This window comes from Panthera onca, chromosome C1 (genome assembly GCF_046562875.1).
Source record: "Panthera onca isolate mPanOnc1 chromosome C1, mPanOnc1 haplotype 2, whole genome shotgun sequence".
Lineage (NCBI taxonomy): Eukaryota > Metazoa > Chordata > Mammalia > Carnivora > Felidae > Panthera > Panthera onca.
The window spans coordinates 110,504,869-110,519,103 of NC_138346.1; the positions used below are offsets into that span (position 1 = coordinate 110,504,869).

Sequence of the window (14,235 nt, forward strand, 5' to 3'; positions counted from 1 at the left end):
GTGGGGGAGGGGAGAGAGAGAGAAAGAGAGAGAGAGAGAGAGAGAGAGAGAGAATCTGAAGCAGACTCTGTGCTGTCAGCATGGTCTGACACAGGGCTCAATCCCATGAACTATGAGATCATGACCTGAGTGGAAATCAAGAGTTGGATGCTTAATCTACTGAGTCACCCAGGCTTCCCCCCTCCAACCACTTTTCATTTTTAATAATGAACCACTTTATAGTTTTATATACTTGATGGTATATAAACTTTTATATACTTGATGGTTATTCGCCAGGGTAAGTTCTCGGCAGGAGATCTCAGAGGGTATGAACATTCTAAGGTGCTTGATACTGTGGCATTTTGCCAGATCACCCTTCAGATATGAGGCTTGGATTTACATTCCACAATCTGGGGTATGAATGGTACCCAACCACTTTTTTAAACTAGCAACAAGAGAAATAACATTTTATTCGACCAATAGTAAAAAGAAAGTTCAGCTGGACACTGTAGCCAGCTACCGACACAGAGCAGTGGAGACAGGAAGAGGAGAGGGAAAGGGTGAAGAAGTCGAGAAAGAGGGAGGAAGGAACGTGGACTGGGGGCAGGCTGACATGATCTCTGAGAGGTGGCTCCCAGATAGGCAGCAGAGCTCTAGAGAAGACAGACAGGGAGAGGTCCCAAGGGCACGGAGACACACGCCAAGACAGGCCTCCTGCACAAAGTGAGACACAGGCCCATCAGGCACATGTTGGCGGGAGCAGGCCCACCTCAGCCTTCCATGCCTGACCTATGGCCCTCTGGCGCCCTGATGCCCAAGAGGGGCAAGCCTTTCTCCCTTCTCAAAACCACCTGTGAAATGGGGCACCTGGGTGGCTCAGTGGGATAAGCAACCGACCTTGGCTCAGGTCATGATCTCACAGTTTGTGAGTTCAAGCCCCGTGTCGGGCTCTATGCTGACAGCTCAGAGCCTGGAACCTACTTCAGATTCTGTGTCTCCCCCTCTTTCTACCCGTGCCCTGATCACACTCTGTGTTTCTCTGTCTCTCAATAATAAACATCAAAAAATTTTTTTTTTTAAAAACACCCTTGAGGGGCGCCTGGGTGGCTCGGTTGGTTGAGCATCCGACTTCGGCTTGGGTCACGATCTCGCGGTCCGTGGGTTCGAGCCCCGCGTCGGGCTCTGGGCTGATGGCTCAGAGCCTGGAGCCTGCTTCCGATTCTGTGTCTCCCTCTCTCTCTGCCCCTCCCCCATTCATGTTCTGTCTCTCTCTGTCTCAAAAATAAATAAACATTAAAAAAATTTTTTTTTTAAATAAATAAATAAAAACACCCTTGAAAGGTCCTCTGCCAGGGCGGGTGAAGTAGGGCTGTGCCTGCCTCCCCAGCAGCCTTCACCGGCACTGGCCCTTCTTAGGTAGAGGCTTCACAGAACAATCCAGCAAATGAGCACCATGACACCGGGCCCCTGGTTCAATAAGGGGAAGCCGGGGTTGCGTGAGTAAGAGATAAGTGACGGAGGTGACCCATTGTGTCTGCCCCTGCAGGCGCAGTACACCCAGAAGCAGGCAAAGCCACTGGCCGTGCAGGAGCAGGTGGTGGAGGCCGCCCGCCTGCAGTGGCCGCTGCTCTTCTCCAGGCTCTTTGAGCTCACCACACTGTCTGGTAAGGGGGCCTGATGGAGGGGTAGGGGATGCAGGCAGAGCCCCCCCACCCCCTGGGGCAAGCCTAAGCTTCACGACCCTGTCCTCCCCGGCCAGGCCCCCGACTGCCCAAGACTCAGCTGATCTTGGCTGTCAACTGGAAGGGGATGTACTTCATGGACAAGAAGGAGAAGATGCTCCTAGAACTCTCTTTCCCAGAGGTCATGAGTCTGATCACCAACAGGTGGGTGTCCCAAGGGAAGATGCCCCAAATCTCTTTCCTCACAACCTTAGTTGGTCCTTGGGGGCTCCAGGAAAGAGGGAGGCACATGTCCCTGGGTGCCCGGCTAGAGCGCAGGGGTGACGATGGACATGTGCAGCGTGGTGGCCACTGGACTCGGGACCCCACCCTGTCCTGCTGCTGGGCCAGTACTGCCCGCTAAGTACTGCGTCTGAGAGTGAGGCATTGTTCTCTCAGGCTTCTCTTGAAACCCAGATCCACCTGGAAGGGGGCACAGAAGCTTGTAGCCTTTTGGGTGTGCATTCACTTACAGGCTGTCCCTTCTCATGGGCGAGAACCGGTCACACGGAAGGTGCGGCCCATCCGAGAGAGGAAGTGAAGGCCAGGGGCTGGGTGTGTGGCAGGGTGGCCGTGCAGGCCAGGCTGGGCCTCAGACCCCCCCCACCCCCACGGCTCTGCATGGCTCTCATCTTCTGAGAATACCCCCAGCCCTTTGGGAAGGCCTGCCTGTGCCCTGCCAGGGCCCCTTGGTTAAAGCATACCCCAGTGTGCCGTGACCATCATTATTGTTACCCGTGTGTGGGGCGCACAGTGGCCGCCACTTACTCAGGCTGACTATGCTGGGTGCCCATCCCCACGACATCACCCACTCTGCAGATGAATAAAGTAAGACACAGGAGGCTGAGTAGCTGGCCCAAGCTCACCAAGACTGGTGCCCCATTTCAACTCCAATGTTCTTTGCCATGTCCCTGTGGTGGCCCTATGCACCAACCACCTCACTGCCCACTCAGAGCCGAGCCCAGAGGCTCACTGCCTTTGAAGCCTAAAGGACCCTGAGCTCTGGGTGTCGTTTGCCCACTGCACACAGTGGTCCCTCGGCTCAGACCTTGGTTCTGGCCAAGTCGTCTGTAACGAGGCAGGGTCACCCCCTCTGAGGCAGCTGGGGGCTGGAATGGGAAGGGTGGAAGAGGCCAGCAGTCATGTCGTACCCTTTGTCCCCTCAGGGAGGCCCAGGGTGGGCAGAGGCTGTTACTGTCCACACTGCACCAAGAGGAGTACGAATTCATGTCCCCCAGCAGTGTGGCCATCGCTGAGCTGGTGGCCCTGTTCCTGGAGGGCTTGAAGGAGAGGTCCGTGTTTGCCATGGCTCTGCAGGACAGGAAGGCCACAGGTGCCCAGCCAGGCGGGAGCAGGGTGTGGTGAGGGGGCCAATGCTGTGGTCAGAGGGAAGGTGGCTGGCTCATCCCCATGTCTCAGCGGCCATACAGCAGGGCTCCGGGAGGGACCCGAGCAGAGAGAGAGAGACAGAAGGCTACAAAGCACGGTCGGGGACAGCTTTGGGCAAAGCCCTCCCTTGTACAAAATGAGGGGCTTAAGGAAGTGGTCTCAAACCCCCCAGAGGGGAAGCTAGTTGAGGACTGGACACTGTAGGAAGCTCAGGAAAGGGTCCACGTCCTCCACCCTGCAAAGAATGGCCCAGCCACCAGTCTGACCTTTCAACACCCCACAGCCACGCTGTTATCCCACTTACAGACCGAACCAGAGGCTCGGACAAGGGAAGCAACTTGTCCAGGGTCATAGCTCAGGGGTGGGGGACCGAGCCCTGGCAGTCTAGTTGTTGGCCCACCTTCCCTGCAAGCCAGCACTCCAGCAAGAGCAGAGCACTCCTGGGAGTTGGGAGGGAGTACGGGGGCTCCCTCGGATGGAGAGGAAGGGGCTGTGCATCCGGGTCTTACAGCAGGAAAAAGTGCCCAGAAACATTATCCCTTTTGCCCATTCTATCCCCACAACTGTCCAAGAGGGAGGGATTATTATGTCCTCCCAGAGGAGGCTCAGGGAGCGTCCCCAGGCTCAGGGGGCGTCACGGCACTCAGAGCCGGTCCCCCGAGGCTAGGGCCGCAGCTGAGCTCCCTAGCCCCTGCCTTCCCCGGGCCTGGGAATCTGGCCAACTGCTCAGCCTCACAGTGGCTTTGGGCCCATCGCTCTGCCAAAGGAGACAACCCCTACAATGCCAACCCGGTCTCTGGCCTCTGTATAGCCCTTGGTAAGTGGTGGCTTTTCTGCCCCCGTGTGTGACCTGGGATTGCAGAGGATGCCACCATCCTGCCCTTCAAGAAAGGGGACCTGCTGATCCTGACAAAGAAGCAGGGGCTGTTGGCCTCTGAGAACTGGACCCTGGGCCAGAACGACAGGACGGGCAAGACGGGGCTGGTGCCCACGGCCTGTCTCTACACCATCCCAACGGTCACCAAGCCCTCAGCACAGCTGCTGGTAACTCACACGCCCATCCGTCCTCAGCCCGGGACCCTGTGGGCACATGGGGAGGTGACCTGGTTGCTAGCCCTTACCCCACCTTGCAGAGAGCCAGGAGGGTCACCTGGGCCTCAGGTCTGCTCTGCCAGCCCTGTCATCCCTCTGCAGTGCCCATGAAGCTGGCATGGTGCTTGGCACTTCATAGATGCTCCCATGACAGTGCATCCTGGGAACAAACCCATTCCCCCAACCCCCACCAGCCTGGCTTAAACCTGACCCACCCAAGGGGGCCCAGGTCTCCCTACTGCCAGGTACCACCCACCCCAGCCCCCAAAACCAGCCCCAGCATTCACACACTGAGTGCCAGCTGTGTGCCCCGTGCACTGCAGCACTGAACACAAGGCGACTCCGCCCTCAAGGAGCCTTTTAGCAAACTGTTAGCTGACGGCAAGTATGCAAAGTAACTCCAAGAAACAGCACTGGCTGTCCTAGGAGCGAATAATAGGGTAGGGGCTCACCTGTCCAAGAAGGCATCCCTGAGGAAGTGCCATTTGTGCTGTGGCCTGAAGCGCTCAAGGAACCAGGCAGGCAGGGCCAGGGTGAGAGGCGCCCCTGACAGGTGCTCTGGGGAAGGGGAGCAAGGTGGGTCTGAGAAGCCCTCCCAAGGGAAAGGAACAGGCCGGGAGACGTTGAGTCACTGGTCATGGGTCACACAGCAGGTGACACAGGAGGGGTAGGCCCAGGCCTGTGCATCCCTGTGGTCAGCCCCTCCCATGGCACTGGAGCAACCAGGCCTGTGGGAAGGGCCTCGTGGGCAGTGGAACCCACAGACCTGTGCCTCCACAGAGCTTGCTGGCCATGTCACCAGAGAAGCGGAAGGTGGCAGCCCAGGAGGGGAGGCCCCCAGAGCCACTACCTGAAGAGCAGTCCAAGGAGAAGCCACACACCCTGGAGGAATTCTCCTACGAGTTTTTTAGGTGCTCACTCAGGCCTCCACCAGGCCCCTTCAGCCCCTCTGTGCTCCCTGGGGGTTACAGGGAGGCTGTGGAAGCAGGTGCAGTGTCCACCTGGCCTCCCTGGGAAAAGAGGGGACTCTGTGAGCCTCCCACAGCCACCCTGGGAGGGCAGGGAGCATGAGTCTGAGTCTGTCCCCCAGTAGTGCACACACGGTACGCAGGTGGGGAGAGGAGGGAGAAGCTTGGGCAGACAGGGCTTGAGAAGGGCTCTCACATCAGCCTCTATTCCTGACAGGGACCCAGAGAAGGAGACAGTCAGCAGGGCCATGCTCCCCCTGGCCCGGACCCGGAGCCACCTATGGGACCACTCGTCTGAGCCACTGCGGCAGCCTCTGCTCAAGCGCGTCTATGACAACACCGAGCTTCGGGACCCTGCCTGTCAGATCTTCATCGATATCCTTCCCCAGCCAGCCTGCCCCAGCTCTGGACCAACCCCACAGCCACCCTGGGAAGGGCACAGGCCCCACTGAGCACAGGGCAGAGGCAACATGCTGCTCATGGGGCCTGTCGAGAGTGGGACCAGGGCCAGGGTCAGAGGTAACAGGCAGCCATGATGGCACGTCCTCCTTGACAGCCACACCCATCCTCCGGTACATGGGGGACTACCCTTCTCGCCAGGCCTGGACGCCCGTGGATCTCACCAACCAGATCTTCTCACTGGCCCTCCAGGAGTCAGCCCTGCAGGATGAGGTCTACTGCCAGATCCTGAAGCAGCTGACACACAACACCAAGAGGTCTGCTGGGGACGGGCTGGGGCCAGAGGGCCCCGGGCTCCATGCCCAGGCCCCCTCAGTCTTTGCCCTAGCCCCCAGAGGCTGCCCATGGGTCAGAGAGGGAGGCAGTAGCTCATGGGCACTACCCAGCCTGCCCAGGCACTGACAGCAGCAGTGGGAAGGCCGGGACACCCCTCTCTCCTGCTGACTTCCTGGGGGTGGTCAAAGCTGGGAGGAAAATGGACCTGCCATGGGCCTTACCTGCCCCCACCCTTTCTTCCTTGCGACCTGGACATACCATGGGCTCCCTACACCTCCGTTGCCTCCACCAAACAAATGGGTGCAGGGAGACCCCCTCCCCATTTTGTGTGTGTGAAAGCCTTTGAGGCCTGAGGCAGCCGGGTGGCAGGCTTCCTCACCCACGGCCCCAGGTGGGCCTCATGTCCCATCTCCCTGAGACACCTGGTGGGCTGGGGCCTTCTGGGGGGCCCTTCCTGGCCTGACAGGCGCTGCCACCTCCAGGTACAGCGAGGAGCGTGGCTGGCAGCTGCTGTGGCTGTGTACCGGCCTCTTCCCTCCCGGCAAGGCACTGCTGCCCCATGCTCAGAAGTTCATAGACACTCGGAGGAGGAAGCCACTGGCCCCTGACTGCAGCCGCCGCATCCAGAGGATCCTGAGGTGAGCCCACCAGCGCTCGCTCCCTCGGGAGAGTCCGCCTGTCGATGCTGAGAGGCCTGTCCAGCCCTTCCAGAGCTCATGGGCCAGTGTGGACACTTGTCAGTGGAGCCAGACTCTGTGTCTTCTCCGGTAGCTCGTGTCCATTTAAGAGCGCAGGACCAGGCCTCCAGCAACCTGGGCAAAGGCTGGAGAGCAAGGCTCAGGGGCGACCCGAGAGGCCTGGGTGGTCAGTGGGGGCTTCTGGCAAGCTCAGTCTTGGCCATGAGCTCTCTCTACCCTAATAGCTGCCTTCCCAGGGCACAGAGGGAACTGCCTGGAGGCCAGAGCATGACCCCAATGCCCCAAGCCACCCACCTGCCTGCCCAGCCCAGCCCAGCTACGAGGCCAGTCCCTGCCAATCCATATGGCCAGCCCTCCTGTGTTTGGGCAATTCTTCCTGGGCTCTGTCTTGGTTCTCATCCACACCACCCACCCTGTCTGGCTTGGCCTCCTGTGGCTGTGGGAGAGTGTGTTGGCCATGATTGTGGAGGAGGAGGTGGGTGCCCTCAGAGAGGCCCTGTGGGGGTCCCTGACCCCTACCTGATACCCATGCTGTGTGAGAATGAGAACACAACTCGCCCTAGCCATTGGTGCTCTCCACCCAGGAAGCTCTGGGTCAGTCCAGGTCCCCTCCCCCATGTGTGTCCCAGGCCTTCCCAGACTCCTCAGAGCTACAGGTCACCTGGAAAGTGAGTCCAGGCTGGCCCCTGCTGCTTCCTCTGGGCCTGGTGCTGAGCCCCCCTGAGTACCCTGTCCTTCACTGGGGTGGTGGAGTTCTTTATTGTGTGTGTCTGGCACACAGTTTAGCTTGGGGGCTGGTGGCCAGGGCCCGGCCCGGGCCGGGCTGGGGGTGGCAGGGTGCCATGCTCAGTAATCACTGTCCTGCTCTAGGACAGGGCCCCGGAAACAGCCTCCACACCCGGTGGAGGTAGAGGCTGTGGAACAGAACATCACCCGCATCTGCCACAAGATCTGCTTCCCTAATGACACTAGTGAGGTAAGCCTCCCGCCCAAGGTGCTGGCTTCCCAGGCTCCTGGCCTGTAGCCCCCACCTTGTGGACAGACACTGTTTTCAGGGCTACAGTGAACCTCCTGCCCCTGCATCTGCCCCAGAAACTGTCTGCTGTGCCCTCGCTGGTGCCCCACAGACATTAACTGAGTGCCTGAGCCCTCAGGTGCTCAAGGCCAGCACAGGGAGGGGCCTCCCCGGAAGGAGTGCTGCTGGTGCTGGGGGCAGTTCTGGACTAATAGGGGGCGTTCTAGGCCAGCGTGGGGAGGGGCCGCCCCTGAGGATGGGAGGGGAGCTGCTGGTGCAGTCGGAAGTCAAGGAGGTCCCAAAGGTGTCGGGGGCACTCCTGGCCAAGGTGCACAGAGAGGAGGCCCTAAGGGAGGGCAGCAAAGCCAAGTCCCAGGGCATGGGGTCCCGACGGGCTTCTGACCCTGCCCTGGGGCATCAGGGAGCAGGTGCTGCCATTAGGCATGTGTGCAGACTGAACCCATGTGGCTGCTGGGGACAGCAAAAGATGGGGGGGGGGGACCATCAGGTGCCAGGTGTGGTAGAGAGGTCCCCAGCCAAGTGGCAGCAGTGAAGTGTGGGGCAAGGGGCCGAAGGCCACGTGCCCTTGCAGGCTTTCCCAGCAGCGGTGTGGCCTTTATGGTCTTAGAGACTACGGGTCCCACAAGGGAAAGTTCCCACAGTCTGGCTACAGGGCTCTCAAAGCAAGTTCAAAAGGCTGAGCCTCCTGGGTCCCCAAGGCAGTGAACTCTGAACGACATAAGCATCCAGCTGGTTTTCTAGAAGGGAAGGCTGCTCCTTCTCAGGCTGGGGCACGTCCAGCCAGTCTTAGGAAGGAGAAACAGCCCCAGGCTATGATGGGTCATCCCAGGTCGAGCCTCATCCTGAGACATTCACGCACTGCTTCTCTGCCCAGATGCTGGAGGTGGGCACCTACACGCGGGTGCGGGACGTATGCCAGAGTGTTGCCACCAGGCTGCAGCTGGCCTCCTGGGAAGGCTGCAGCCTCTTCATCAAGATCTCTGACAAGGTGCAGTCGGCTGGGTGGGCCTGGGCTAGAGGCGAAGGTGGGCAGATGTCTGGTGTCTGTGGCATTGTCCCCATGTACTGGGCCGGGCCCCTCACTGCACACAGGCTGTCAGGATGAAGGTAGGTGGGCTTATGGAGCAGCACAATCCGGTACAGTTCCCCAAGCAAGTGAGACCCAGCTCAGAGCAGCACCTGGCCTCCCAGGCCATAGACAGGCTGGCAGGGCCCAGGCCGCCAATGCCCCCCAGGCGGGCATTCCCCTGGAGGTCCTTCCACCTGCACACCTCCCTCTGCCTCCCTCCCCACCCACCCCAGGTCATCAGCCAGAAGGAGGGAGACTTCTTCTTCGACTCCTTGCGGGAAGTGTCTGATTGGGTGAGGAAGAACAAGCCCCAGAAAGAAGGTAAGGGGAGCAAGATGGGGTGGGATGAGGAAGGAAGGGTGTGGCTAGGATGGAGGGCACAGGGAAGGGGGACAGTCTGCCTCCCTGGGCCAGGGGCAGAAGGTTCCCTTGGCACCTCTTGCATGGCCCCTGCCCGAAGTCATTCATTCATTCATTCCCCCTTAGATCCCCTGGGTCACGGGTATGGCCAGACCTGGGGCCAGCTGGGCAGGGGCAGGGCGTGGGGCCAGGCCTGGGACAGATGGCTGCACTGCAGAAGGTGAAGGCTATATGGGGGCCCAACCCCCACAGAGAGGTCCAGGAGAATCCCTGGAGAGGGTGGCCTCCACACCAGTCCTGAGGATGAGGAAGAGTTGGGGGTCAGGAAGAGGGGGTGAGGCTTGCCAGCAAGGGGGGGCAGCAGGAGCAGACAGAGCAGTAATGAGGGGGAAAGGTATCACAGCTTACGCGCTATGGGCAGTGGTGCAGGGAGGTGGGCAGCGATGCCCCTGCCATGAGAAGGGGTGGGGGGCACGGGTCCGGGAATGTGCTGGGCCACAGGACAGACTTGGTGCTCACTGCCCGCCCTGCCCAGGGGCACCCGCAACACTCCCCTACCAGGTGTACTTCATGCGGAAACTGTGGCTCAATGTGACCCCGGGAAAGGATGTAAACGCAGACACCATTCTTCATTACCACCAGGTACCCAGTGGGCTTGGTCCACCTTCACTGCGTCCACACCCACCCTGAGACACAGTGGAGGGAGGAAGCAGGCCCACAGCTGCCTTGCTCCAGGGCCACTCGCCCTCTCCGGGGTGGGGGTGGGGGTTCTGGAGGCCCCAAGGGGTGGGCGGGCTGAGCCACTGAGGGTTCTGCAGCAGGAGCAGAGGGACAGCAGGCTTTGGGGACAGTGACTGTACCAGCACCGCAGCACGATTGCTGGGAATGGGAGGGGACAGAGTGTTCCAACCACTTAGGGGCAGGGCAGGCCGCCACCCCCGTGGGGGAAAAGCCCTGCCCCAACCTCTCGTGGTCATGCCCCACGAGAAAACCTCCCTCAAGGGCCTTAGCCTGTTGAGGGCTGTCTCCTGCCTGCGGGTGAGCTAATACCTCTGCCACTGGAGCACGAAGAATAGGGGGGCGGCAGCCTAAGGCCAACGTGTCTGTCACTCAGGAGCTGCCCAAGTACCTTCGTGGCTTCCATAAGTGTTCTCAGGAGGACGCTGTCCACCTGGCAGGCCTCATCTACAAGGCCCAGTTTGACAACGACCGGTCCCAGCTGGCTAGTATCCCCAAGATCCTGAGGCAACTTGTGCCTGAGAACCTCACACGTCTGATGTCTTCCGAGGAATGGAAAAAGGTCCTTGATGGGGCTGGGGAGGGGGTCATTGGGTGCCAGGCCCTGCCAGGGCTGGATGACCACATTCTGGTCATGGAGGGTGTGCTGGGTCTGCAAGTGTCACCCCCTCCACACGCCATCCACAGCACTTGGGGGATTCAGGCTCCCCCACGGGGCATAGAGGTGACACTTGGCTCTGAGTACCCCCCAGGCTGGCCACGGGCACACACGTGCCACTTTGGACTGGGGCCTCCAGGACCCTGTGTGGAGGGCTTGGTCAGGCACTGGCTCCAGCCCAGGCCCTCACTGGTCCTTCCCACCACCCTCAGAACATCCTTCTGGCCTATGACAAGAACAAGAACAAGACAGTAGAGGAGGCCAAAATGGCCTTCCTCAAGTGGATCTGCCGGTGGCCCACGTTCGGGTCTGCCTTCTTCGAGGTGAAGGTAGGCCTCACCTCACGCTCAGCCGTCCCTGCCCAAGGGAACCTCACCCAGCTTTGGCCCCAGCAGCCTGTGTTCCTCTCCAAACACACACTTAAGGGTGGGCCTGGCCACCTGGTTTGGACGGAGCATGTGTGCACGTGTAGGTGCACCTGTGTGTCTCAGGGAGGCGGCCCCTGGCCTCCCCAGCTGGGCTGTGACCACTGCGTCCCCCCCTCCCCAGCAAACCTCCGAGCCCTCCTACCCGGACATCATCCTCATCGCCATCAACCGACACGGGGTTCTGCTCATCCACCCCAAGACCAAGGTAATAGCCAGGCCCCAGCAGGGCTGGGAAAGCTGCCTGGGGGTCCCAGTCCCCGCTCTCCCCACTCCCTGCACAGGTGATACCCCCTGCCCTTCTCTCCCCCTTCACACGGCCCCATGGGTTCTGGAGGACGCCGGAGATGAGGAGCAGCAGCTCTGACTCAGGGCCTCTACGCCCCCTGGGTTCCCGCTGGACCCCGCCCACCCTGCCCACTCTCCCACAGGAACTGCTCACCACCTACCCCTTCACCAAGATCTCCAGCTGGAGCAGTGGCAGCACCTACTTCCACATGGCACTGGGGAGCCTGGCCCGGGGCAGCCGCCTACTGTGTGAGACCTCCCTGGTGAGGCCAGGACTCCCAGGTCCCTTCCCCCAACCCAGACACATGGGGCACAGAGGCAGCGGGGACTAGGTTTCCCCAACCCTGAGCCCCAACTGCCACTAGCAAGTTGCTCACTGTGAGGATCCGGGTTTCTGTGCCCAGGGAGGGCAGGGCCAGGCTGGGCCAGCAGAGTCTGGAAGGAGGGGCAGCAAGGAAAAGGCTGGGAGGGGTCGTGATAGCCAGGCCCGCTGTGGGCCCCCTGTGGGCCTGGGCCACTCTGAGGAGGGAGGGGGACTCGCCTCTTTGCCTCCCTATCCAATGTGTCCTTGAGGCAGCAGCTGGGTACTGCACAGCCCTGATCCGAGCCCCCCCGGGCCCGCACCTTGCAGCCTCCAGCCCCGCTCTCCCCTGTCCAGGGCTACAAGATGGATGACCTGCTGACCTCGTACGTGCAACAGTTCCTGAGCACCATGAAGAAGCAGTGGGGCTCCCAGGCCCCCACCGACCCTTAGCGCCAGGGACTGGCCTGCCTGCTCACTTGCCCTTCCCAACCTGGGGTCCGGGCGGCACTTCCCTAGAGCCCTCTTCCTGGCCCAGGGCCTGCCCTCTGTAAGCACCCTTTCGTGCTGCCTTCTCAAAACACACCCCACACTCCTCGGCACACCAGGTAGGCCCCCTTTGCTGAGCGGCTGATCATAGAGGCCAAAGTGGGAAGCCTAGGGTGGGGCCAACCTCCAAGCTGATGGGTGGACGGCTGAGAGGACTCCCCCAAGAATGTTCAGTAAAAATTCCTAACTCCTGGAGTGTGTGCAGTGTGTTAGTGAGGGAAGAGGTAGGGGGCCAGGTGGGCAGGAGGCCTCGGAGGCACTGGCCAGCAAAGGGTCTCTTCCAGAAAAAACGAAAAGCTTTGTGACTTCTCTGGGGACACCCGGATGACAGCTCCATTCTCAGGGAATGACTTCATTGGTTTCTCCCTCCCTCTCCCTCCCCCCCCCACATTCCTTTCCTCCTCCCTCCCTCCTTTCCTCCTCCCTCCCTCCCTCCCTCCTCTTCCTACAAGGCCCCTTTGCACACTGCAGTACCCACAGGGCACTGGGTCACAGAACTGCTGCTGAGGGGGCCTGGTGTGGGCGCAGGCCAGGCCTGCCCGCTCTCTGGCTGCTGGCCTCACGCTCAGGGCAGCCTGTGCCCAGGCAGGAGCAGAGCTGGACACAGGGCCTTAGGGGCCTGGGTTCATCCCAACCGTGCTGGCAGGCCCCGTAGGAGTCTGCCCCCCACCATCTTACCCGCCTGGCCAGCCTTCGCAGACTGTAGGTTTCTGGATGGCCTCGTCTTCAAGTCCTGATGGCAGCCTGGCCCTTGGAACAAGAGCTGGGTCCCACCTGGACAACTCTTTCACCTGTCCTGTCTAGTGTCTGTGTCTCTAAGCATTCAACAGCCCCAGACAGTGTGTCCACAGGGGCTGCTGCCCCACCTCCTCATTCCCACGCCATAAACCACACGGGTCACATGGTCGTGTAAATAAGCCTTCATTCACTGTGCAAGCACCAGGTCCTGTGTGGCCATGGAGGAAGTGTCCTTCCTGGAAGGTCAGAATGGGCCACCCACCCACTACCAATCCCACTACCTTCTGGCCCTCAGTCAGCTGCATCCTGAGAGCCAGCCAGCATGTACCCTTGTGGGTAGAGTGGGGAGCAGGGAGCGTGAGGGGCTGCGGGGACCACAGAGGAGCTTGGGGGAACCACAGGGCCCCTGGCCCAGGACAGACTGGCCAAGGCCAGATTTCAGTAAGGAGGCCTCATGAGTGATGATGGGGGGGTGGTCCTTGTCCCTCCTGACAATTGTGGGGTGCAGTGGCAGGATTTGCTGGCCTAGTTTAAGCACAGGGATCCTACTTGGCTGAGTGAGTGCATGGCCAAGGGTGAAAGGCTGGTTCCCCAGGGGCCCCCATCCTCATGGCCAGGGTAGCTGCCTTGTTGTGGCCTCCCCAGGGCCATGTGCATATAGTAGGACCACTCTGGGGTGAAGGCTGCACAAACTCCCACAGGAGAATGTGAGCTGGTGGGGAGTGGGGGTGGGAGGGGTGCTGCAGGAATGGGAGAGGTCAGGACAAGCAGGGCCAGGAGCAGTGGGGTCCATGACCGGGGCCAGGTGACCCCAGGCTCCCATTCCCTCATGTCCCTGGAGGACCTCAAGCTAAGGCTTGTGGGCACAGGCCTGTCACAGGCTCAAGGGCCCTGCATCTGCCGGGTGCCTGCATTGAAGGAAGGAGGAGAGAAAGGAGGCCTGGAAGGAGGGGGTGGGGGAGGGGAGGAGAGAAGGAGGGAGGGGGAGCAGAGATGAGGAGTAGAGGCAGCAGCAGGAAGGGAGCATCGAGCAAGCGAGCACACCAGGAGCAGGGGCGCCAGCAGCAAGGGGAGACAAAAGCAGAAGGCAGGCGGGAGCCCCTCAGGCAGAGTTGAGGCCCACAGACTTGGGGTGGGCCTTGCGGGCGGCCAGCTCTGACAGCTTCTTCAGCCGCTTCTTCAGCTCCAGTGGGAACTTCTCGTAGCATCTCTTACACACGGGCTTCATGTCGAACTCCACAAACTTGTTCCTGGGGAGGAAGTCCAGCAGTCAGGAGAGCCCCAGGCCCCACCAACTCAGCCCTCAGAGGCAGGGCAGTGGGCTGCCTTTGGCCCCTGGCCCACAGCAATCCAGATCCCAGGGCAAGCTCTGGCCAGGGGTCACGGTGAACCAGGAGACAGGCCTCTGAGCCTCCTTTCCCTCCCAGAAGCTTCTCTTGGATTCTGATACTCCGGCACTGGCCATGACTCCCTGCTGTCCTCAGAAACCTG

At 60.7% G+C, this 14,235-nt stretch overlaps 2 protein-coding genes across 7 annotated transcripts in view; one reads left to right on the forward strand and one right to left on the reverse strand.

Annotated features, from left to right (window-relative positions):
• Positions 1-12,366, forward strand: part of MYO7B (myosin VIIB) — an 82,019-nt gene extending 69,653 nt beyond the window's left edge. Inside the window, exons 31-47 of the mRNA XM_078451426.2 lie at positions 1,526-1,643; positions 1,739-1,865; positions 2,867-3,033; positions 3,952-4,133; positions 4,962-5,092; positions 5,367-5,524; positions 5,712-5,865; positions 6,367-6,522; positions 7,453-7,558; positions 8,493-8,606; positions 8,921-9,008; positions 9,583-9,689; positions 10,162-10,347; positions 10,656-10,772; positions 10,993-11,076; positions 11,300-11,419; positions 11,815-12,366. Of these exons, the coding sequence (XP_078307552.2) occupies positions 1,526-1,643; positions 1,739-1,865; positions 2,867-3,033; positions 3,952-4,133; positions 4,962-5,092; positions 5,367-5,524; positions 5,712-5,865; positions 6,367-6,522; positions 7,453-7,558; positions 8,493-8,606; positions 8,921-9,008; positions 9,583-9,689; positions 10,162-10,347; positions 10,656-10,772; positions 10,993-11,076; positions 11,300-11,419; positions 11,815-11,910 (2,211 nt within the window). The 3' untranslated portion in view covers positions 11,911-12,366. The remainder of the gene's footprint in view (positions 1-1,525; positions 1,644-1,738; positions 1,866-2,866; positions 3,034-3,951; positions 4,134-4,961; positions 5,093-5,366; positions 5,525-5,711; positions 5,866-6,366; positions 6,523-7,452; positions 7,559-8,492; positions 8,607-8,920; positions 9,009-9,582; positions 9,690-10,161; positions 10,348-10,655; positions 10,773-10,992; positions 11,077-11,299; positions 11,420-11,814) is intronic.
• Positions 12,367-12,911: 545 nt separating this feature from the next.
• Positions 12,912-14,235, reverse strand: part of LIMS2 (LIM zinc finger domain containing 2) — a 41,896-nt gene continuing 40,572 nt past the window's right edge. For all 6 annotated transcript variants that reach the window (XM_060624811.2, XM_060624816.2, XM_060624814.2 and 3 more), the window contains one exon: positions 12,912-13,994. In XM_060624811.2, the coding sequence (XP_060480794.1) occupies positions 13,847-13,994 (148 nt within the window). In that variant the 3' untranslated portion in view covers positions 12,912-13,846. The remainder of the gene's footprint in view (positions 13,995-14,235) is intronic.